The sequence below is a fragment of the Pagrus pagrus genome (assembly GCF_965226575.1).
Source record: "Pagrus pagrus genome assembly, chromosome: 17".
In the NCBI taxonomy this organism is placed as follows: Eukaryota; Metazoa; Chordata; class Actinopteri; order Spariformes; family Sparidae; genus Pagrus; species Pagrus pagrus.
In genome coordinates, this window is record NC_140201.1 from 9639037 (window position 1) to 9664444 (window position 25408).

General features: G+C 41.9%; 1 protein-coding gene across 3 annotated transcripts in view; it reads right to left on the bottom strand.

Moving 5' to 3' along the window:
* LOC311272635 (RNA-binding motif, single-stranded-interacting protein 3) overlaps positions 1–25408 on the bottom strand; it is a gene marked incomplete at its 3' end in the record, with an annotated part of 290445 nt that overhangs the window by 219196 nt on the left and 45841 nt on the right. For 2 of the 3 annotated variants that reach the window (XM_084379187.1, XM_084379186.1), the window contains exon 3: positions 7333–7548. In XM_084379187.1, coding sequence (XP_084235313.1) covers positions 7333–7548 — 216 coding nt within the window. The remainder of the gene's footprint in view (positions 1–7332; positions 7549–25408) is intronic. The other variant, XM_084379188.1, reaches the window with a different exon arrangement.

Below are 25408 nucleotides of genomic sequence, written 5' to 3' on the forward strand. Positions count from 1 at the left end.
GGACCCAGGCACTAAGCCCGACAGCTCACGCTTAATTGTTCAGAACCTGTGTGTGTGTGTGAGTGTGTGTACTGTTAGAGGCATTCTGTGCCTGTAACTAAAGTCATTGATTCTCATTATGAGAACAGATAAGATAGACACTTCCTGCCTGTCAGTCTGTCGGTCTGACTGGTTCAATAAAATGAGTACTGTGGCTGATGTTGTTATGATGTTATGATGAATGTCGTGCAAATATCTATGTTTCCAACCACAATTTGTCTGTTATTTTAGAGAAAGCGATCCTACACCCAAGGTTTTCAGGCCCTGTTACACTCTCATTCAGGTGTAGGAGGTTAATTGTGCGAATATTTTCCACAAACCGGTATCATGAAATGTCTTAGCGATTTCAAATAAACAATCCTCAGACAGACACAAGGACATGCAAGGCCATAAGTGGATTGAGTTACTGACTCGGCAGCCAATAATAAACAAAATGTCTAGTGTCTCAATTTTCAAGTGGTGCCTGAAGAAATCAACAAAACAAATAAAACCATTTGTTTTTCAATCTGTAACCCACGCTGTATCTATCAGCCAGCAAAATGGCCCACGAAGGACGAGGTGGCAGTGCCTAAAAATCCCTTTTTAAATGGTTGGAGATTCTGAGCTGTGTGACCTAGAATATGTTTGACAATCTTCTTTTAATTAGGCCTTGAAGACACGACTCATTCCAACTGCTGTCCCGAGAGCTAAATTAATTACTGAGACAAAGCCCATTCTAGCTCATGGCAAAGATGAATCATTGCAGTATTTGGGGAATGAGCAATGCTCTTCATTCAAGGGCTGATGAAAAAGACTCAGATTTTAAAATATAAGCTAATGTACTTCATCATAAAGTCGCCACGCGGCCTCCCCCCTTCAGCGCCACACATGTAAGGTACACATCTTCATCTGCTGCCTCTGCAATCAGGAATTTATATTTCATCTAATCTTCTCATCCATCGAATATTATCACCAACACCTTGCTTGGGTATTCACTCTCGGTGGTGCGACTATTTTACTTTGCTGTGCGATCTACAGATAACCAGCCTCAACTCAACTGCCCTGTGCAGGCCATCAGCCAGCGGATGCGGCCTCACCCGCTGCCAGCAGCCAGGCCATTCATTCAGCTAAATGACTGTGTCATCTGTCAGCCTGTATAAATGGGTGTTTGTGAGTTATGGCTAATTAAGCTAATCACAACACCAAGGGTTGTGCCAAGGCCTGGGCCTCACAAAAAGAGACAGATGAAAAGGTGAGTTGGTGGGATGGAGTTATGTCACACGTACATCTGATGATTATGCGAGGATGATTTTTTCATGATATCTTTAATTTACTTATTCTTGTCAGATATAAACAAACAAGTTATTGTAGTTAAATCCTAGTTTTAGTTTCTTGTAAAACAGAGCAGAGCGGCACTTCACAATCAGGGATTTGATTATAATACATTGTCCGTTTGTCTATTCCTCTCTCTCTGATTATCACCTATTTTCTCACGATCTCAGAGTGTCCCTTTGTGTCTCTACTTTGAGGTTTCAGAGACCTTGTGGGTCTGGAGATGTGCCGGGAATCCCTACTAGGAGGTTTGTATTGACTGACTGATTGGCCAGAGTGTGCTCTGCAAGTCTAATAAGGTAACGACTGGAGTTTGCTCGGACAACACCTCTGGTTTAAACTGAAGGGTTCATGGGGATGTCCATGTCCTCAGATAAAGGAGTGATAACCCACTCAAATGTTTTCATTACTGGAAAAATGTGGTTATCTATGCCTGATAAGATGTGAAATCCCCATGCGGAAGGAGAGCATATAGAAACGGTCAGCCAGCCAACAGCTCTTGCACCACTTCCCCAGCAGTGGAGTATTTGTTATCCTCCAGAAGGGAAAAGCTAGTTTTGTCCTCTGCAGCACGTGTGTAGGTGTGTGTGTCTCTATCTGTATGTTATGAAGAGAGATGAACTCTGCAGCAATACATAGACGCAATGCGGGCTGGCCCTTGAGTTCAGAATTCCTCCCCAGACTTTCCGCATATATCTTGTCACAACAAGACCAATGGACCAAAGGACTTAAGCTCTTGCTTTCTCAAGCAATTACACACCCACATCTGCATGAGCTCTGATTAACTTGGTTATAAGCACACTACATGGATGCAATTACCTGAACTAGACCACGCTGGTCATGCAATTCCTCCCAGTTGTAAACAGTTAAATAGTCCAACACGGCTATTAAGCCAGGGCAAATGCAAGACCATGATTCCCAAGCACGCCTGACATGCAAAATAATGAAACACTATCACAAACATGAGTAATATCTGGACTGAGGAGACCAAGATGATCGGCGCAATGTGGGAAACATCTGGATATTAAGCACTTTGGAGATAGCTTGTTGAAAGACGCATACCATCAGAAATGAAACAGCTCAGGGGTCACGAAAAAAATGTGAGTTTATATAAAAAAAGACAGTTGAATAAGAACACATGCTTTTTTACCACAATGTCTCATTGCTTCGTGCAGTCGCACACACAGGAGTCACAAAACTAAGATGCTAAAGAACATCGAAACTGTAGGTGTTGAGGTAGGCAGAAACTGTTACCCCCATCCGTTTTCTTCTTTCAAAGACTGAATACAGAAGCCAAACTTCCAGCCGACCATCACCGCCATCATTGTCCAGTTTCATTTGTCTGAGCTGCTGCAGGTTACTCACACAATAACATGTCTGACAGCTCTGTAGCAATAGTAGTCAATGTTGGGACCAGGTGTTCTGCAAGTTTTGAACACAGGTAGATCAAGGGAGGGAAAGCAAACCGTCATATTTTAATTGAAAGAAGTTTATGGGGAGAATATGTGTATACTGTATGTGTTTGTATGGTTAGAAGTTAGAAATATATTGACTGGCACACCAACAATTTGCTTAGAGAGAATAAAAAAAATAGCTAAGAGAGAGAAAAAGAAAGAGAGAGAAAAAAAACATTTGCTAGAAGCCGCATATCAAATATCCCAAGAGCAACACTCCACCAGCGAGTGGAAACTCAATTTACAGTGTCTACACTTTACCTGACATTGTATGTCCACCATTATTGCCATCACCCATAAACGGGCTTTGTCACACCAATTAGAGCAGAGTACTTACATAGAATGTTTCCTTTTCTTTTCCATTGTACTTGTGATCAATTCTCCATAGACGAGAAAAATCTATAACGTGAGGCTGAGGCTATAAGAGTCTTTGCAGCCCATGTGGCTTTAAGTAAGGAATCCAATAACACCATGTGTAATCATTAGCTTGTCAGCTTTTATTACACTAAAGTAGCTGAAGGCCGGAGCACTCACCACGGTTCGTATCTAACCTGTTTAGTGGTTTGATTATGGCACACAGAGAGAAGCGACATTTGATGTGAGATAAGACACAAGGGTTACATCACTGCCAAAGCCCAATGACAGATTGTTGAATACAGTGACCACGTACATTTTGGTTAAAAAGTCCTGTTAACAATCAGATGAAAATGAATACATTCTGTGAGGCATGGCTATGTTAACAGGTTTGAAAGGTAAATTATACCATACTCACTATCGTAATTAACTGTCTTAGCTTGCTAACATTCCCTGATTAGCATTAGAAACAAAGTACAGGTGAGTCCGATGGGAATATCATCACAACTCAAAGTCATTAAGATAACTGTACCTAACTCAATGGCGATTAATCATATAGTTGTTAAGACATTTCACTAACATCCTAGAAAGCCTGGCAGCCAGCTGCCTCACTGGTAACCTAGTGAGGCAGCTGCTTCAGTACCCTTTGTCTCTACATTTTTTTTTTTCCCACAAAAATGTTTTTTGCAAAAACTAATTTGTAGGAGTTAGGATTGCATATTCAGAGGAAATAACATGATCTTTGTCATTGACCGTCTTTCTAGTCACATCTCCTGACTTCTACATGACTTTCTACGCTGCTGTTTTGTCATACCATCTCCCCCCCGAGGGATCTTCATCCCACCATATTAAGAGTGGAAATGTATCCGCTTCCATTGTAATTACAAACCCACTGGAGGCAAAGCTTCTTGATCTCTGCTGGATCCTCGCTTGCTTTTCTTTCTCCCTTTATTTACTCACCTCTCTCAGCCGAGAGGACAGACACATGCTGAGCTATCGGTTCTGTTTTTCTTCCCATTCTGTTGGGCATTCTTTGCATCTAATATGCTTGGAATTATAATAGCGTTTAGGGAGGCAATAAAAACAATGGCATAAATGGGGAAAAGAGACTGCAAAGAGAGGAGAAGGGCGGCTGCTGTTTGTGAATCGTTCCATATACAGTATGCGTTGTGTATGAGAAACTGTAAAAATGCACACGGCTGACTCAAAGGCTGGAACCATGCCTTTGTTTACTGTAAGTGTCGGGATTAGCCATCTCTAGGCACTCTGAATCCTTCTGGAGGCCAAAGTGTTGACTCGTAACAGCCCAGGACGAAGGCATGATGGTGGGGGAGAAATTGCTTTCTGCGGGGATGAAATGAAAACTGCTGAAAAGAAAACAACTGTCCCCGCTGTCCCATGAAAACAGGCCAGTTAAAGCCAGCAGAGTCAGTATGGTTTGACGATAGCGGGTCAACACGAGGGCAAGCATTTGATGATCCCGTAGCGATCTCTAACCAAGACTTGTTAAGCTGGCAATGTGTGGGAAGTGTTGCCTATGAACATCCCACAAAAAACAAACACACAAGCACACACACGGGACAACAACGTGGAGATCAAGAATAAAATAGGATGAAAAAAGACAAAGTGTGTCTGTTGTGAATTTGCACATTGTTTCCGGAGTGTGTTGTCTGTTTCAAATCTATTCAGGGAAATTTCAGACTATAAATCTCTTGTCTGATGGCTTTGTGATACACCCTAAGTGTATTTCCTGGAATGTCTCAGACTAGAAAAGATGTTATAAACAGTGATGCAATACAAAGACAGATCATCCAACTGTGAGTAGATTTAAACACTTTTTTTCTACTACATGGTTAGATCACAGGCTTCCCAGAGGAGAAGCCATTAATTGTTAGTTTTTATTTCAATTACTTTATAAATCTGTCCAACTTCATATTAGTGTCCATCATAATTAAGCATACACTGCAATATGTCAGAATCGTACTGGTATATTTGTCTAATTTATAATCAAACCATCTCATTACACTTAATATAAAACAGACACTTGACAGTAACATTTTAGTGAGATTGGGGCTAATACTGTGATTGTGACAGGATTCACAAATAGTCAGAATGATAATCATTAAAACGATGATTTGACAGTTGCTGAGTTCTGTTCAAAACAAACAGTCAGCCAGGGCAGTTCTGGTGCAATATCTATCTTGGATTTCACACTTAACCATATTGCAATTTCGATTATATTTAGATTAATTGTGCTTTTTAGAAATTAAATCTTATTTCAAGAAAGCTTAGGCCAAATTTCACTTGTTCCGATGGTAGATTTTCTTACTCATATAAGAAAAAACAACTTGTATTCCTTCCTTCTTTAATTATTTTTAAAGTGGTATTTTTTCAAGTGTAGCGTTAAGATGACAACGTTGTCACCACCACAATTAGAACGGGGTATTAATCGTCCTCCATCTAACCATTTAGCTGGTCAATATGATAAGTGATGATAAGTTTCAGAACCAATACAAAAAAGTTTTCCAATAACTTGATGAATATAAACTTTATACTAGTGTATTTGAATGTGGAATCTGTGCCAGGTTGATCTTTATAGTCGAGGCTTGTCAGTCCCCACCAGGAAGCGACAGGCTCAGCACAGCAGGAAGTGAGGAGTGACGATAATGACTCCCCCGCAAGAGAAATGTAGACTTTGAGCCTACAGGTGGGTTCTCAGGTGGAGGTGCGACTTTCTGAAATGTGACAAGAACGACAGGCGCAGCAGTGACAACTACTGTATGTCTGGTGAGATGACTGTGGAGTCTTTTTGAGTCTCCGGATGGATTTTTTTGGCACTCAGAAAACCAAACATCATGCTTAGTCAGAGAGGAACAAAAGTGGGTTCTTGCTTGTTCAGCTTTTGGACAAACCAGCCCAGTTAGGTCAACAGCCTGAAAAGAATTTGGAGACTCCTGAGCGTGTATACGTGAATGTGATCCCCGGAGGCGGAAAGGACCATGATGTTCCCAAAAACATGTGTTAGAGCCCCACCACAACTTCAGCCACAGCGTTTATATATGTCTGGTGGAACGTTCTCTGTTTGCGCTTCCTGTTTGCTCCTCTTGGCTTAGGTGGTGGCAGCAGAAGCGATGATAGTTGTAATGGTGGTGTTTGTTGGTGATGGTGACAACACACATCAGCTTGAGCACTAAAACATAATTTCCTTCCTTCTTGCAAAAAAAGAAGCTAGTCCTGAATTAATGTGTACTCTGATATCTCAGGAATAACATAAAAGCAACGCGCTGTGCAACCAGGAGCCGACCTACAGAGATGATTATCGTATCTAAATCCAATCCAATTTCTTCACTCGTTGCATGCAAGCACTTCAGGGGAGTCTCAACATGCTGGCAAATAAGCAGCTGGGAATTTAAGTGGTGCGCATGTAAGATGAGAGAATATCAGAGTGTTGTAATGGAAAATGAGAGAAAGGTTTGGTGTGAAGCCTTGTAAATACATTTATTAGAGGAAGGAATGCCGAGAAATAAAAACCTGCCAAATCTTTGTTTCCAGCTCTTTGACTGTGACAGCAACATGACGATAATAAAATTCCTCAATTTGGCTCACGCCTGAGTTCCAGTCACACCCCGAACGTTACATTAGAAAACCAGATCGCACCAATAAAGTCAAATCAAACGGACTGCAGAACAGCAATTAATTCCAAGGATAATGACAAGGGAAGCCGTCCAAAAGTGTCTCTACCTCAATTAGTCTCTCATTGCACTGTCGATGCAGAAGATGGATGAAAGAAAAACAAATTAAGTTGCAGAGAGGGAGAGTGAGGGTGAAAGGAAGAGATAAAGCGGTGGAAGGTGGGTGGAAGGAATGGTGGGAGGAAGTGATACACACAATGAGGGCTTGGGAGGAATGAGTGTGGGAAAGAGGGGAAAGATTAAAGGGAAGAGATGGAGAAAGGAGGGGCGGGAGGAGAGGGAGAGGGAGAAGGAGAATGTCCTGTTTGCATAAGAGCCTCTCTGATAGGTGCAGCCACTAATGGACACCGGAGAGAGAGAGAGAGAGATCGGAAACAAGAAGCAAGACAAAGAGAGCAGAGAAGTACTCGAAGACATGAGAGCGACAAACAAGTTAGAGGAGACAGAGTGACGTGGAGTAATAAGAAATCTGCTGTACTCACAGCTGTATGTGCCGGGCAGTAGGCATAGCTCGTGTGCGTGGATTGAGGGTGATGATGTTGTTGGGACAGGTAATGCTGTAGACTTGCACGGGGGACGGAGGGGTAGCTCCTGGACCCCTGACCGCCACTGCTACCAGAGGTCCAATTGGAGCCAAGGCTTGGACTCATGGCTGCTGCCTTACTGCTGTGGTAACCTCTCACCGCTGCACTGGGCTGCTGGGAAATAAGGATGGGAACAAAAGGGAAGGGAAGGGAAATAGATAGAGGAAACAGGAGATTGGGGGAAAGGGAAAGCAAAGAGGTTAGTATGGGTGAGAGGCAGAGAAGAAGAGAGAAACTGTGTGGGAGCGCAGTGACAAATGTAACCGTCAAGAACATCAATAGCATAACTGCGAGCAGCTTCCAGTCTGCAGCGGGCAAGTACTGACAACTGACTGCCCGCTCACTGACCTGTATCAGAAGAGAAAGTGGAACGTGCTGTTGATCTAAAAATCTCCATACCAGAGCATCGAGATTGTTCTCACACTTTTCTTTTCGGCCCCAACTCATTTTCTCCCTCCCCTCCTCTCTCTCCGAGCAGCACCAGATGTTGTGAAACCCCCCTCTGTCACGGTCGAGATGTGTTCTTGCTGGAAAAGCGCTGATTGGTTTGATAAGATGCTCGGATTACAGCCTGGCAGTGGGATTCCCAGTGTGGCATTATGTATTGGGTATACAACAGGGTCCAGGAAACACAGGACTGAATCTGCTGACAGGCTGGCTTATGCCACTCTGAGATGGGTTACCTGGCTGTCATGGCCACTGGAGCACAGAAGGAAAAATAAGAGCATTTCCGTGGCATTTTAACAAGACCTAGAGCAAATACTATAGTATTTGCAAACTTTGGTCAGCAATGCCACTTAGATTGTTTTAACGGAGCCACTTGCCATGGTCATTTGGTGACTTGTCTTTGACACATTATACTCACAAAACAATTACTGAGTAATGAAAATCATCATTTGTGATGATTTTAATATAATCACTACTCTCAGTGTATTCAACAGAGATCTTAAAGAAATATAAAAAGAATTATTTCAACTAATTAAGAGGTTTTATTAGATCATTAATTCTGCTCTGATCTCTCTGATTTAGATTTCCTCCCTTGATGAAATCATATGAAATATGATGCAATCTAAAGACCATTTGGCTACGATTTAATTTACATTCGCGAATGGTGTGCAGAGCAAAGACAAACCAGCTTGAATGAAGCACATCTGTACATCACTAGTGTGCATTAACAGACCCCTTTAGCCCCTGTTGGATTTTCACTGAGGTCAGAGGCCATCCCACACAGGGGATACTGAGGGAGAGCGCTGGCAGCAATATAGACTCACAGCTGTGCTTAGAAAGCTCGCCAGTCTCATATTCTTCATCACGAAAGAACCGGAGGGGGAAAACGTAAGCCGAAGTTCAGCCCAATACATGGGATATATAACGACAGGTTTAGGGTTCATGTTAATATAAAACAGGAGGCAGCCGTTTCCCCCAAAGCAGGATAAACTCATTTATACACTAAACCATGGAGTCCATAGAGGAGCATGAAAGAGGCCCACTGAGGTTTTGAAACCGTGCATCCTGGGAGAAAAAAAAAGACAAATATATTAAGTACTGATTTTGAATCACCAGGTTTTGAGGAGATGGATGCAAAAATGGAAAGTTGCAAGAAAAATAAATCAAGCAAGTTTGTGGGGGGGTTCCTGCTTTTGTCAGACACATCAAACATACAGAGTTGTTATTTTCTCTCCGGCTTTAAATGACGGATTTAGTCATAGGGTCAAAATTTGAGAACCGAGTGTGGGCAGGATATATTGTACTGACAACACATCACCATTTAGAGCTATGCCCCACTGATGCAAGTTATTGAGTGCTATAGAGACGTTCTCGCTCTATTATACAGCCACTGTAAAAGCCTGAAGGGAAGGAACAGCCCCAAGTATGGTACATTAAGCTGCATGGCCAAAGCTGCTACTTTAACGCAAGTATTCACCAGTTCATAGAGTTTAACTGCTGCCCCAAGCCATGCAACAAACTCCATCGGCCTTATAAAGAGCATTATGCAGCCAAAAAGGAGACTTTAAGAACAAATGCATCTACGCAGAGGTGTTTTGTTAAAGACCTGATCTCAGGGGAGAGATTAATCTTAGATACGTTACATGCATATAAGTTAGGCGCGATAACAGAGTCATTGATGGGTTGCTGTGCTGCATGAGTGACAAGATACTCGCCCCTTTATATCACAGGGGCAGGGCTTTGTTTCAACATGAGGCTGAGATCCGAGGGTCTTGACATTCCTCGACTGGAATGCATGATTGGTCCCCAGACTCAGATTCATGTCACAGACTTTCAGCGGCTCGTCAGAGAGCTACACTCTGCCCATATTTCTCCATTTTATATAAGGGCCAATCGGATCTGGTTACACAAGGCTTTTCCTCCTCCTAGGGGGGAATGTTTAACATGCAGGCAAACAGATGTGTGTATACTGGCTGATGTCTACGTGTGATTGTGAGTGCGTGCATGTGTGTATGTATCTGTTTGTGCTGCGGTTGATTTGCTCAAAATCTAAGAGGGGTGATGAGGAAGGAAAATACTGTATTCACTTATTTTTAACAACGGCAAATCATATCCTTTATGTGTGTGTGTTCTTGTATGTCTGCCTTTGTGAGGACCAATGTAATGTCTAGACTTTAGCAGACAGGACATTTTGGCAGTTTGAGGGTCAAGACTTGGATTTAGACTTCATAAGTCTAGGTTTAGGTTTAGGTTAGGATAAAGGCTAAGGTTTGTAAATTCATGTAAAGGAGAGCTGTTTAAACTGTGACACTGTTTCAACAGTGTCTTGTGGCCCCCTTGCGATGGGACACTCTGAACCTTAATACTGTCCAAACAATATTGATGGTGCAACATGAAAAAGTTTAATAATATTGGATATTGTCACTCCCACATTTTTCCTTTGTCTTACTTTGATTTGGGGATAATCATGCTCATATAATCATGAGTTAAAAGCTAGTTTTGAAAACAGTTCCCACAAATTAGGGGCAGTTAATGGTGGGGTGCGACCTGAGCCCTGTATTCTTTGCTGAAATAGCTGTTTTCATTTTGGCAGACTGGGTGAATTGGCTATTAGCAGTTATTGTTTGTAATCATGTACAGACAACTATCATTGGATTTCTTTGAATACTACACATGAAGATTCTCAGGGAAGTTCCTGAGTTATAAAGGCTGCATTCACAGATTTTTTGAACAAATAAATGCCAGCCAAGTGCATTGATTGTATCGTACAATAATGTAGGGGTGGATATCAAGAGCTGAAGCCTCTTTCTCTCATTTTACATGTCAGCTACAGCTGATATGAAAAATCTCTCACTTAAGTCACTCAAAATTACAAAGATTGCAGAGATTTACCTCCAACAGACTCGATATGCAAATGTAACATAAAATGAATAGATTTTTTTCCAACTAAACATTTAAATTCCTCATTTTGAGTTGGACATCTGATGCTTTCCTTGTCTTATTTTCATTGCCATTTTCATCTTTACAATCTAAGCTTTGAGCTTAAGCATTTCTCAGCATTAGATGCTCGCTCAGATTCACACTATTCCTATTCTTTGATGTGACAGTGTCAACTTCAGATATATTTTATGTGGGAAATTTGCTTGTGTTTTCACTATTTGTAATGTTTCAAATATTTAGCTTCTTTTATTGAATCAAAAAAAGGAGTTTTGTAGAAAAAACTTCTTTATATTGTTTTATAAAAGGGTTCTGGCATGGATCACAAGGTATGATCTGCACTTGTAGTTAACCATTTCAGAAAATTATTCAGGCTGAAAGAGCAACCAGTCCGACTGTATGAATGTATCCTGAAACCTTGAGAAACAGCTGCATTTCCCTGCTCCACAGCTGTTTCACATAACGATATCTCTTTCGGCACGTGAACCTTAGATCATAATACATGCCACAAACAGAAGGATGCACATTATTTTCTTGATGCGCGAAGAAAAATGTAACTACTTCAGCAAGACAGGACATTATCTGCAACATTTATTACTAAACATGCAAGTGGAGGCAGGATAATGCTTCACCTTCCGCTATGAAAAACTGAGAGAAGGTCGTGGCTCCATTAATATGCTGAGATGAACCAGAGCATAGCACCTCTCCTGAGTCCATTTTTCACTAGTTAAGTGATTTCCCTCTTCCCTCTCCTCTTTCTCTCTGATGACACTGCATGGTTAAGGGTGTCAGGAGGAGAGACCTTTGTGAATTACACAACTCTTATAAGTCCTGCACCTTGGTGCATTAATATAACGTACAGCACTCAAAGTTATTCACCTCAATTCAATTCAGCCAGCTTAAGGATGTTTTCTTGTCTCTTTCTGGACGTTTTTAATTCTGAAAACTAATGCATATTTCATTTTTTATCATAAATAAATAAATGAATAACTTGCCAGATGAACTGCAAATGTATTGCTCTTTCAGAATACAGTAAATTAAACCAGCCTGAGTTTGGCAGTAATGCTAGTTTAAAGTCCTTGGAAATGGAAGTAAACAATTTTAAACTGGCCTATTTTATGATTCCTGAAGCGCAAAACTCCCTCATTCACTGCAGTCATTTCTCTGTGAACACTGTGTGACCCCATAACTATGATGAAACCTCCGCATGAGGTTCCCTTTTGAGGAATAAGATGGTCATACTGAGCAATCCTTCGCTTTACAGGAAGAATTTCCAGCAAGGAATCTCTTACACAATAGAACAAAAACACACTCCGGTACGGCGTTGGAGGCGGCAAACTGTGGCCTATTGCCATGACATCAGATTGCTTTTGTATTACAGAAAGTTTAACAGGAATATTGTTTTATGGCTCTCTGTGAAATACTATCCATTTTATGGTTTCAACTTGGTATATTGACTTCTCTTGCAGGATGATTCAAGCGCTCTAAGGTAACAGATACTCTTTTCTTATTTAATTTTATCTCCTGGTGTAACCTTAACCTCAAGGTGTAATACTAAACATCTTGACAAACAGTCTGTGTGTTTTCTCCTTCCTCTATGCATTTAATAACAGTGACTAGTGATTATCTGATCATCCTGAAGGCACCGTGCCCCACAGCTGTTGTTGAATACATGGGTAGGGCAGAAATGGCGATTTCCCACAACACAGATCCAGATCAAAATGTCCTGGTTTCCTGTTGGCCTTAACTGTCTTATCTTGGCTCAGTCCTTTTTTTCAAAGAGACTGGAGTGCTGCCAAAAGGGCCCTTTTCCTCTTTGTGTCATCTCCATATTGCCATTTCACACAAAACACATGGAGAATAACCTCCAGTGCGCTGGCATAAAACCTGAAGAGTCTTATTCAAAATCCATCAAATGGAAATAAAAAGAGGTCCCTGAAACATGGGAGCAAGCAACTAAATATCCAACTGCCAAAGCATTTTTTAAATGAAGGTTGAAATGACTGGTTTAAGGGTGAGAGGCTTCAGTACGAGGACCAGGAAAGTCATCCCAGATGGCATTAGTTAGGGGATATTGTCTTCTAGAGGGCCCTCCACGCCTGGTTGCTCCGTTTGGCCGGCTATGAAAGAGATGCAGCTTCCCTTTGGCATCCTGATGACTGACTTCCTGGAAGCTGTGTTGCGTGAAATGGCCTCCTCTGTACCAGTCGCTCTTATTTGCCAATCCTCATCCCCTCACACAAGTCAGCTTCCCGCCGCCAAGCACGCAGGCTGTGACTGTCACTCCTGGCAAAACGCAGCAGACGAGGGTACGACGGCCGCTGCGGGTCAACGGCAGTGCCACCTACAATCCCAAATGGCACCTCTGTCCACCCACCCTCATCCTTTATCCAATACCGGAGGACCGAGTTCAAGCGTAACCAAGGCAACACAGTGGCAGGGCATGAGTGGATTCTGGCGCGTGGGAAGTCTGACAGGTTTCAGGCTGCTCTCAGTTGAAAAGGGGAAGGAATGAGCAAGCGAGAAGTTACTCCCGGTGCCTCCACGCTCACCAGAACCGGGGCATAGAGGGCTGGCAAGGCCAACAGTGCACGCTCTGTCACTGCCTCTCTTTCTTTCTCCCTCCTTTCCTCTCCACTTCTACCAATAACACTCTGAGGAAACACTCCTGCACTCTAAGACGAGAGTCTGGAGGGACACGGATTAGGTGGAAACCAAGGCAACTGGGTCAGAGGGTGATATTATATGCGGGATTGGTGACGGCCACTCACACACGCAGTACAGTGTTGTACTTGGGGTCAGCTGTGCTAAGTTTAGAGTGTGGTGTATACTGTCAAGTTTTCTGCACTGACCCTGGTGTGACTGTGAAATCTCTATTGACTGGAGTCCCCATACAAGCTGCTGTGACCCTACTTGTTTAGAGCCTCTACTCTAGTCTCGAGAGACGAACACAGGATACACAATGTACCCATCCTCAAGCACAGTTATTTCAAGGTATTAGGTGGCACAATACACTGTTTATGAACACAGCTCAAAGAGACTGTGTGAAATCTGTTTACCCTGAGTCTTTCAAGGTGTGTAAAGAAGGAAATGGGATGTGAAGTGGAGGTGCAGAGGGGACAGAATGAAGGATATCTTCCCAAATGAGTCTTTGACCTCTGAGAATCTTTGACGAACAATAATATGACCCTTCTCCACGTAAACTTCACAACTTTCGGTGTCTGTTATCCTTCTCTCCAAATATTTTCCTTGGCCTGACACATGTTTATGCTCTGATGGACCGTGAGCCTGGGGGCTGCTGCTGTGAAGCGGATGCAGAGCCTCAAATTTGCATCTTGACATCCTTTGGGAAGAAAAATGGAAAGACATGGGGGGTGATCAAACTAACAGACAGTCGCTTTATTGAAGTGACTTCGATAACACCTACAACAGGAAAAAACAGATACCCAATGTACTCATGTTCCCTTTCCCACCACCTTCCCTCGATCTCCCACTATGCTTGGACTAACAAGACGCAGCAGCATCCACCCCCTCAGTGCAGAGGGGCCATAAACATTTACACGGGGGTACTTTAGGGGGAGATGAAGGTGCTGCAAAGCGGTGGCCATTGGAAAAGGAGAAACTCGTCATCAAATGTTATTAATTATCCATTGTCCGCTGAAAGATGAATCATTCATTTCAATAATTGCCTCGCAGATGTAAAAATGAGCTGACTTTCTCTGCTTCATACTATTGTAAATATATTACAGATTAGGTATAGGTTGGTTTTGGACTGTTTTACTTTGTAAAAAACAAGAAAACTGAGTCTTCACAGAGCCTCTCAAGTTCTAGTAACAGAGAACCAACCTGGGACCGACTTTGGGCCGGATTCAAAATTCTTTCATTATTCTGTATTATTGCCGCAGGTCTTTATATCAATATGTCTAAAACCTGATTGGATCCAGACATTCTCCCTATCGGGCCCAAAAATGTAGTTTTCTGAGAAAGGAAAAAGAGTAACAACTGTGCAGGAAAAATGACTTGTATTCCTGTTTTTGACTGCCTTTGCTGCAAACTGGTAGCACACCATGTTGCCGCATTCTCATCATCAGTGTTGGGGAGTAACTTGTTACATGTAACATCTTTACGTCATCAAATTATACAATAAATGTATTTGTAATCTGAAATTTACAGTTGCTAATCAATATCAGTCATTATCATTAAATGTTGGTGATTACAAAGGGGTTACTTATAAAATATTTAAATTCTGGAAAAAGCATTTATGTAATAATCCATTTTGATTATTTTTGAAGATGTCACCTGTGGTTCTAGGGAAATTCAAAATTCACAATTTAAATCATTATATTTATTAGCCATAAATTAGACCATCTAAATAGGACTTGAAAAAAGGAGTGTCACCTTACAGTGCTGCAGCACTTAAGTTTCAGTTATTTATCCCTGAATTCAAAAAAGAGGAAACTGTAAAAACCTTCCTCTGAACCTCTGAAACACAAAGAAGGCCAAATAAATATTTTGAATCACACGGATCCAGGATGTAATGCACAGTACTTCAACCTGTTAGCAGCAGTATAGAGACAGGCTGTTAATGTCTGCAGCTGAACTATGATTACAGCTGTTTACCCACTGGGCCAGCAGAGCTGTGTCTGAGTGGATCACACCTCCAGACAAATGCTTTCACACTGACATTTTAGTTCTCTTCTTATGTATGCTTTTTATACACCCACTTCTCTGGCTCTGTCACTTTGTCTGCTCGCCTGGCTCTATCACTGTCTCCCTTTGTCTCTCTCTCTCTTTGTCTCTGTATGTCTTTCCACGTCTCTCGCTCCCTCTCGCTCTTTCAAACTCTTTCTCTCCTTCCATCACTCTATGAACTATGGGGATGATGGATGCCTCTGATTGCCTGAGGCCTCTGAGTCCAGCACGCTAAATCCCGAGTGCTGTTTGGAGCTCTGTGCCATTAAACCAACACCTACACAATACAGGAATAGCCACACATGATCACTAAGAGAGGTGGTCAGTCTGGTAAGCTGTGGTAGAAGAGTGCAGAACATATGTACAGTGCTTTTAATTAAAACTGGAATGTTACAAATGATTTACTGACTTCTCTTCGTCAAATTATTTCCCTATTTTAAAGGCCCCATGAGCCAAAAGTGCAAACTATAGTACTTAAAGCTGCAAGTAAGTACGGACTCTATATAACATTATGAAACTCTTACCTCAATTCACAAGACAAGATTTGTTATTGCAACACTGTCACACACCGGACGGAGTACGCCACCCACACACCACCACCACAAGTAAATTCTCACCCTGTAGGAAACACTATCCTACAACCCAGACCTTGCTGCAAATATTCCTACATATAAGCCGTGTAAAATGACAATGAAATGAATAGACAGAAATAGAATAGATAGCTACATAGTGCAGCTAGAGGCAGGACATGCAGCACTTAAGTTTGGCTGTGTTTCTGTCATTGATGCATGTGTCCCAATGGCCAAAAGTGAGAAGATGGGAAGAGGAGGGAGGGTGGGTAAGATGAGAGGAGATGAACATGGCTTTGAGGTGACGTAGAGTCTTCCATGGCAGGCTCTTGTCTGTTTGTCAGAGGTTGCTTAAGTCTGACTCCCTCTGTGTGTGTGAATGCTGAAAGAAAGCAAGCAAGCAAGCAGGCAAGCAAGCAAGAAAGAAAGAAAGAAAGAAAGAAAGAATGGAACAAAATAATGTAAGAGAATTAACTTTGCTTTTCCAAACGTCCAATGACAAGGCCAATCAGCAGGGCCTTGCCTTGTATCTTCCCCTCTCCTCCCCTCTTCTTCTGCAGTGTCCTTGGCTCTTGTTCCCTCCAGATGGGCCCTGGTTGCTGCAGCATCTCTCAGAATGACGTGGACCCCAGCTGCCTACTGTTGCTATTTCTAGGCCTGTACCCCCTTTCCACCTCGAAGAAACCTGATACCACCTTCAAACGTGCACATCTGTCAGGCATCACGGAAGGCGCTGTGCATCAGTAGTGCAGGTACGGAGGAAAAAATTGTCGATTGATATGAAAGATAAAAGAAGACAGGCAAACACAGCTGTTAAGTGTAACGCTGTTTGCTTATATATTTTAATGGGCATCTGTCATACTCGCTAGGCTTAAAAGAAACCATACACCTCAACGGTCAGGGCCAAAGGGCAGACAGAAGACGCCATTCTGCTCTACACAGTGACTCTTTTCTCCTCTCAGGCTTGAAATCTCTTTTTTGTTTTGTTGTCTCTGTCAGATCCCTGCGGAGACTGGAAATGAAGAATTAAGACAAGAGCACGAGAAAACAAACCAAGTTGCAACCAAGTCAGCGAACACTGCAGTCCTCCAATAACAACACTTCTTGATAAAAGTCCATTTTCTCTGCACACGGTCTCCACATGATGTTATCATTTTTCTTTAAATTCAATAAAGTCTTCCCTCTCTGCTCAGATGAAAACTGTATAGTTTTGAGATGAGCACACAGTTTTGTGCAAGTTCCCCATATGAGGCCGCCTTCTGCAATATGACTTGTGGAAACGCTCAGGATGTACTACTATGAGGAGCCATTATGAACACAAATCATTATTAAACCTTGGGCTTTGTTTTGATTTCCACTAAAGACGAACAGACAATTATCCGCTCAGTAAAGGAGACTGAATTTTTCAAATGGTTAAGTGCTGGATCAAGCTTTTATAATCACCCTCCTCCTATCTGCGTACGAAGAGGGTAGGTTTGTCATACACACATGCAAACACCTTATTTTTTCCTCTGTTTTCAGCCTTGGGTGAGAACCGTTAGTGACCATGAGGCCCAGGCAGAAAAAACACTCAAGACACTTTACCCTCAAATGCTTGGGAAGGACATCAAAAGGCCAAGTTTGTACCATTGAATGCAATGTTTTGCAGTATTTTCCACAAAAAAATACAGTACCTTGCAATGAATGGTTATTGTGTGAATTTGTATTTTCCTGAAAAGAGCGAGACACTTTACCGAAGCGCTTGCGCTCCTTTTAGCGGACCTCATTTTCAATGAAAAGACAGCACATTGGGACTTCATGGCAATGAACACATTCAAAGTGGAGAAAGACTTCACAATGCGTCATATCGCATGCTCTATCTCCTGCTCAACTATCTCTCTATCTAACTCGTTCATGAAAGACAGGTTGTAGGGGACTGCAGTGCAGTGAAAAAAAAGAGTGATGCCTCCACTCTGCACCCCAGCGGAGCATAACAGGGACGCATGTAGAGTCATGAACACATTCCAGCTCCCCTCTAGACCGGTGACACAGGGACATGTCGGAACAGTGGCTCTTGGCCCCCTGAGGAAAGCCGACAGCTATACTGTCACTGTTTTGAAAGGACTGCACTGTGATACCGATGCAACACAGCCTGTCAGATAATGTGGTTTTCTTTTTTTTTTTTCTTTTTTTTGAATGCTCCATTGGTCTGCAAGAGGGGAAACTCGCTTTTCTTCCTGTCAACCTCTGCAGCAAAAATCAGCCATTTAGAAGTGCTGGTAGAAATTTGATAATTTGCTCAGAGACACTTCAGCATGAAAACTGGGACTTGTGGAGAGTTGAAACTCAGTTAAAACAGTATCTCAAACCAGCTGGGTCCCCAGTCGCTTTTACACAACTTTACCGGCACTATCCAACAACACAGTAATGGAAGAAACAGCCCTTAAAGCACAAATGTGAGAAAGTAACTGTGGCACTTGAACTTGTGTGCATTCAGTAATTAATTAAGTTAATGAAGTGCAAGCACTCATGTGCCTGCCCTGCAGTGATGGAGTGCAAAGTGGATGTTTGCAACTCTGGTGTTAGTGATAGTCCTCGGTGTTGAGAGCACAGCTTCCTGCCTCCTGCACCACTCACATGAGAACATGCTCCTCAGCCATGACAGGATGCTGAGCACATCACAACAGTCGCAAAACATAAATCACAGGGTATGAGAGGATAAATGGGAGGCGTGACGTCAAGAGACACACATTACAGCAGCAAAAGATGATGTACAGATTGCTGTTTGCACATTTTGTTGGTTATTGCTACTCATGACAGGACAAACACTACTTGGACAGACTTATTTTGGTCATAAGCTAATTCCTGCTCGGTACCGTGCTCTATAGTAAAGCCAGTTGGCAGATCATGTAAAGTGAACATCATGTCATGCACAGTGTGGAATGATGCGTCAACTAATGAACATCACTCTCTGCTCCTGTCATAATCTGCTCCATTTCTCAGGGGTCCAAATGATTTGCTGCACACTGGAGTGTTCACTAACATTCAGCAAATGGCCAAACTAACAATAAATCAGAAAACAGCAGGGAGGGTACACCCAGGAACACTGAGTCAGCTCGAGAAACTTCATGATTTATGCTCGTCTCAGACATCAATCTCTGCAATTCCGTTGGAAAAACAACAATAGCTTCCGAATCCACACCGCAAGTCTTCCTTAAGATCATAGGGTCTAATGAAACTATCATTTGAGGTTTATGTTTGGTGGTCAAAGTTTGCAGCAGTAGGATGCATTTCACTGCACTGCACAGCACAAAACCTCCTGCTGCAGCATGACTCCTCTGGGGCTGAGAGAGGCCATGCAGGCAACTGCAGATGGAGGATCACAGTTTCCACATGTTCCACACCCTGTTTTATATAGGCTCTCAAGCTGTGAGAGAGCAGAGTAGTGTACTGCCCGACTCAATCTAATTACTCATAGTACACATACGTAGCAGAGATGACGTCCATGTGCGAACGTGTGCACGTGTGCAGGCCCCCCATGTGCAGCAAGTAACAATAAATATCACAATAAGGGTGTGACTTTAAACCCTTCTGAGTTCCCTTGTTTTACCATCCCGCCTTATCATCCAGATCAGACCACAATACACACTCAGACATCTTTTTCCACATCTTATCTCTCAGGCAGATAAATGACTCTGATTTTTTTTGACAGCTCGGGTGTGGAATGGAGCCACGGGGTAAGAGTGGTGACATGATATAGACAACAAAGTCAATTGAAGAGTCGGGGAGAAACAAGTTGCCCCTAAAGTGAGATCCAAAAACAGGACTCTTGTTATCGATGTGTTTATCTGTCAAAGTGTCAAAAGAAAGTGACGTGACATGAGAGGTATTAAAGAAAACACCAAGACAAAGCAGATAAAGAAGTATTACACGCGTTACATAGGCATGTATACATAGCAGCACAGTCACCAGGACAAAATGTTAGCAGTTAAGGTTGCTGCAAACCACAGATACATCCGTACATACGTGTCATAGGCTACGTACCGTATTGACATTCATACAAAAGTGTCATGTCACATTCACATTACATGTTTATTACTTGACTTTTATTTTGGTAGATGAAGGGGACGGTGGTGAAGTTATAGGTGACAAGGCTGCCAAACAAGTGGCCGCAGTCAACGTCTGTAATTCGGCATTTGTAAGTGTGAAACTACTGGCTATTTTTGATGAGGGACCACGGTATTTAGACATTTGTCTACCATTTGCCATCAGACAGTTTGACACTTTGCTGAACTTCCACAGTGATACTATGTGTGAACAGCTTAAATTCTGTTTTTGGAAATTACTGCTCGACATGTCAGCAGCAGCTATTTGAAAAGGGAGTTCAGACACATGTCAGACACAGCATCGCAAAAATGCAGTGTGTGCTTTCTGCTCTGGAATTTGACCTTGTGTAGCCCAATCACCTAAACACAGCAAGGCCAGAGAGTGCATTAACTCACACCATGGAGGCACGACTATACTTTTTACCGAAGATGTCCACTGAAGGGCCATTTGTCAGAGCCACATAGCCTCACAAGTTGGCAACATGAGCTGGCCCCCACAGTATGCAGCGCTCCCTGAAGGGCAAAGGTCTGAGAAGCCTGCCCAAGCTTCGTCTACGTCGGGCACTCTGGTAAAAGCTAAGGTCACAGTGTGAGGAAACCCAAGACTTCCATCTAATCTTCCTTGCATAAATGTAGGAATCCATGACCTCTACTACACCAGACAAGAAGGCTATGAGCAACGAAGAGAGCAGCATAAACATCATGAATCTTTTACGAAGATAGTAGTGAAAGGGTTGGGTCAAGGGAGAGACCAGAAAAGGGGCATTTTATAACAGAAATCTGAAGGAAATCAATCAAGAGAACATCTGAAAAGCACAATTGAATGACTGATGATTATTTCCCGCTTCCTTTGTATTTCTTCAGGTTTTTCTTAAAGGACAGCAACCAGGGTCCATTATGCCTTAATAGATCAAGCATACAGAAGTAGATTTGAGGAATAGGAGAGCTGTATTGGATACAGCAGTGAACATTATTGCCCCATACAGCTATGAAACCTCCTACTGGTTGAGCAGGATGACTAAGGATGACAGGGATGCCTAATGTGACTTTCATTAATGATACGCTACAGGCCGCAGGCTGAAGCAGGCCAAGCCCAAATTGAAAAGTGCTGAGGCATAACTGTGTCGGATGCCCAGTTTCCTAGCCCCATAGTCCGACTGATTGAATTCCTGCCTCGCCAAAGTCAAAGAATTCCTTATAGCTTCACTTATTCCTGAATCAAGTGGACGGGGTCTGGCTGGTTGACTTTCTAACTACTATGCCATGAACTGTCACAGTCATGTAGGTAAATGTCAATGTAAAAAAAGCACAAAATGCAGTTACAAAAAAAAAAAAATGATGCTTTTACATTGAAATTGCAAGTGTGCAAGTGTTGCTAATGTGATAGTTTAACTAGCTGTGTCTAACAGACACCACACCACACCCATGAACATTCATATCAATGTAAACATTCATCGGTTATACATTGATTTATCATCCGTGCCATGTTGAGTTGATAGTGTAGCATAGGACATATATTCTCATTGATTTAAGATCATTTTAGGCCTTTCTGTGGTGACTTGCGTATACAGTGGATGGCTTTATTGACAACCTGGAACTATATTGTGATGATGTGACTATTGTTGTTGAAATTAACAAAAAATCAACAGGACTTATTAATTGTTGTTTTGTTTTGTTTTGACAAACACAGAGGCAGTCTACAAGAAGGGCCTGAGCCAGCTTTACTTCCTGAGGAGGCTCAGGTCCTTTAATGTCTACAACCGGATGGTCCAGATGTTCTATCAGTCTGTTGTTGCGAGCACCATCTTCTTCACTGTGGTGGCCTGGGGTGCGGGCATCAAAGCGAAGGACGCCAACAGACTGAATAAACTCATCAAGAAGGCAGAGTCTGTTGTTGGCTCCGAGCTTGTCACCCTGGAGGAGGTGGCGGAGGACAGGATGCTGGCAAAACTGCTGGCAATCATGGACAATGCCTCTCACCCCCTCCACAAAACTCTGGACAAGCTTAAGAGCAGTTCCAGCAACAGACTCATTCGACCCTGCTGCCTAAAGGAACGGCACAGGAAATCGTTCCTTCCTGGTGCCATCAGACTCTATAACGCTCGAATAATGTGCTTTAAATTAGGGGAAACTAGTACCTCACTGTAGCTCCTTCTAGAACAGAAATAACACACTATAGAGAGACTGAATAAAATATAAATACAGAAGACAACAGAAATAAGAGTAAATAAAAATAAAAATAATATACAGAAGCAGTAAAATATAATTTATAATAATAGAGAAAAAAACTGTAAAAATGCAAATGAATTTCTTCTAGAAATAGATGTTAATGGTGGAACATAGTATTTTATTGAATCGAACACCAAGTGATTGTTGTATGTAGTTTATCTTCATTGAATGGATCAATGGATAGATGAATAGATGAATGGACGAATGGATGAATAGAGGGACAGACGGCTGGATCTCATATTTGCTATATTGAAATTTCACCCATATCGCCTAGCTAAATACATATCACAATTGTTCATCCAAAATGAACTTTAAATACCGGTCACACTACCTGCTGTGTTCTGTGGCTGTTAATATATTTCAGTGGAGCAAAAGGTCAGGAAGTAGAGGTATGTAGATGTAATGTGATGCACTGGAAGAGCAGAAAAAAAAACTGTCTTCATAGATGCAATGACGGGATGATTTGAGGTGTCGGATTGCAGGTGAAGCACTGTAGCTGCTAATTAGAGATAGATTCTGATACAAAAGACTTTTCTCCAGCATGGAGGGCCTTGTTAGCTGACAGGCGAACCTGAGTGCTCCGGCTGAGGGGTTGGCTGGCTGCTGCAGAGCTGTCTTCCTTCGCTGACATCGATAGGGGCTCCACAGGAGGGTGAGGAAACAATGGTGTTGACAAGCAGTATCAGACCTAGCAGCATGAAGGCAGGGCCAAACGATTCCATTTCCCAGCCAATTCCATTATCAGGACACACAGACTTTACTAATGCCTGAAAACAAACAATACACAAGCATCCTTCTAATTAAGCCCTTGAGTAGCGCTGCTTAGTGCACCGGCATATCTGTGTTGGATGCCTGCGAACAGGCTGATTGGATTCATCAGCACTTTTAATGTGCTCCTGTTTCCTCCCATCGGCCTCTACAAGACTCCTGGCTGAATTCAATGGCCCATCCAATACATGGCATGTTTCGAGCCCTCAGAGGCAGACTGGGGTATTGAGGCCGTCATTCATTTCTTCAGGACTACACAATTTGACAACAAGCCCATGGTGATGACAATGCAGACAAGGGCTGAACAAGTATGTCAGTAATGATTATCTTTATGTATTGTGGTGCTAAGTATTGTGATCACGATTTTTCTCCAACGATCATTAGTCCCAGTTCTAGTAAACAAATACAAGGTAATTTATACCTTTTTTGATAAGTAAGCATAAACCTTAACATATATTTTGGCATCTTTGTCTTTTCCTAACATTGAACCTAACTATGCAAAATCCTTTGGAGTTTTTGCACCCAGCACAAAGCACATGAAACAAAACTGGGAGGAAAGTCGTCTTGTTAATGTTGCATAATAATTGACATTCAAGGACATGTTCTTTTTTGAGCAGTTTCACTCAATAAGAACTAATAATATGTACGTATGCTTGCTGGATACATGCACCAAATGCAACCAGCTAAATAAAGACTTTAACAGCACTACAATGACCACCGAGGTAAATCAAAATCTTGTGACTGACAGCAAATCATACAGCCTTTTACTGCACCTGATTTATATCTTCTGGTGTCACATAAAAACAAAAAGAGAAGTGACTGATTATGAGCATTCTTAGCTGAGACTGCAACTCAACCTCATTTTCTGAAAATCACATTCGAACAGAGGGTAGCTGCTGTGAGGCGTAGTGATGCAAAATTAATCAAAATGTAATGAAAATCCTAATATGCCTAAGGGCAATATCTAAGTCGCAAGATGCTGAAATTTTTTGATAAAGGTAAAATGTGTGACAAAGGGGCATTATAAAGAAGCACTGTAGTGCTGGCCCACACATTTTGTTCTCCAGATGTAAGAAAATAAGTTTGTTTCATACAGGCTCCAACCAATGTCACATCATCATGATTTTTCTCAGTGAAAATTCAAATTGTGAGGCAAATTACTGTATTCCCCCAAATCATGAATCATACAACAATCAAAATAATCTCAATAACATGGTGGTTTATTATTTTACTACATCTTGCATTAAGATGGTAAGATAGTATATTTTTTAGGCTTATTACCAATTTGTCAAATACCAATGCTTTCAGATGGCAGCTGACACGACCTACAATCAAAAAAATGGGGAAAATGGGGAATGGGGAAATTGGGAAACCCAAAGCGACAGTATTGATGAGATTCAAAACTCAACTATCTTACAATACTGACAGGAGCTTTAAGTTTTACTTGAAAGGAGAACTGCCTACCAAAATACAGAGTTTTTCAGGCAGCCTCGCTCCCATTGTTCAGTTCGTACCGGGAGTCCAATTTGTATCACAAACTGAAAAACACAACATAAGTTATTTTACCTGATCCATAAAAGTTAGTTGTGACTGCACTCTGATAAAATTTAATGTTAATGCCAGTTAAGTAAGAATGTCTGTACTGAGCTAAAAATGGAGTGCAGTATCTGTCTACAACGGCTTTCAGGATTGCAAGAAAGCCTTCTATCTGATCTGTATAAATTGCAAAGTGCAGTGCTACTACCACAATCATTTACTTTGTTTATGTTGGTTAAATTGTCTGTAATAAACACCACGCTGCAAAAACACCTCCAGTTTTTAGTGCTTCTGTGCATATGTGAACAGATTATTTGACAAAATGTCTACAACCTCTCACTAGATAACCATGTAAACAGGATTATTATGGAGAATTGTCAGTAATATCTGCAATAAATTGATGAAGGTTTGCTGGCAGTTCAGGCCATAACAGATCTTAACTGAATATTACTGAAACCAAAAAGTAGTATAGTAGTCTCATAATAGAGATGTGGATCCAAGTCCCACTTGCATTGCAATTCTCAAGAGGTTAAAAAAGAAAGCAACAAGTTCTGATTACAGAGAGGCTCTTTGTGTTTTCACAAAGATAAGGATGTTAATAACCAAAGGATGAGAGAGAGCAGGGGGCAAGAAAGAGAAATAAACACAGTGAGTGAAATAGTCCAAAAATGGTCATTTAGCAAATGCTTGAAAGAGAAGTGGACTGGCAAT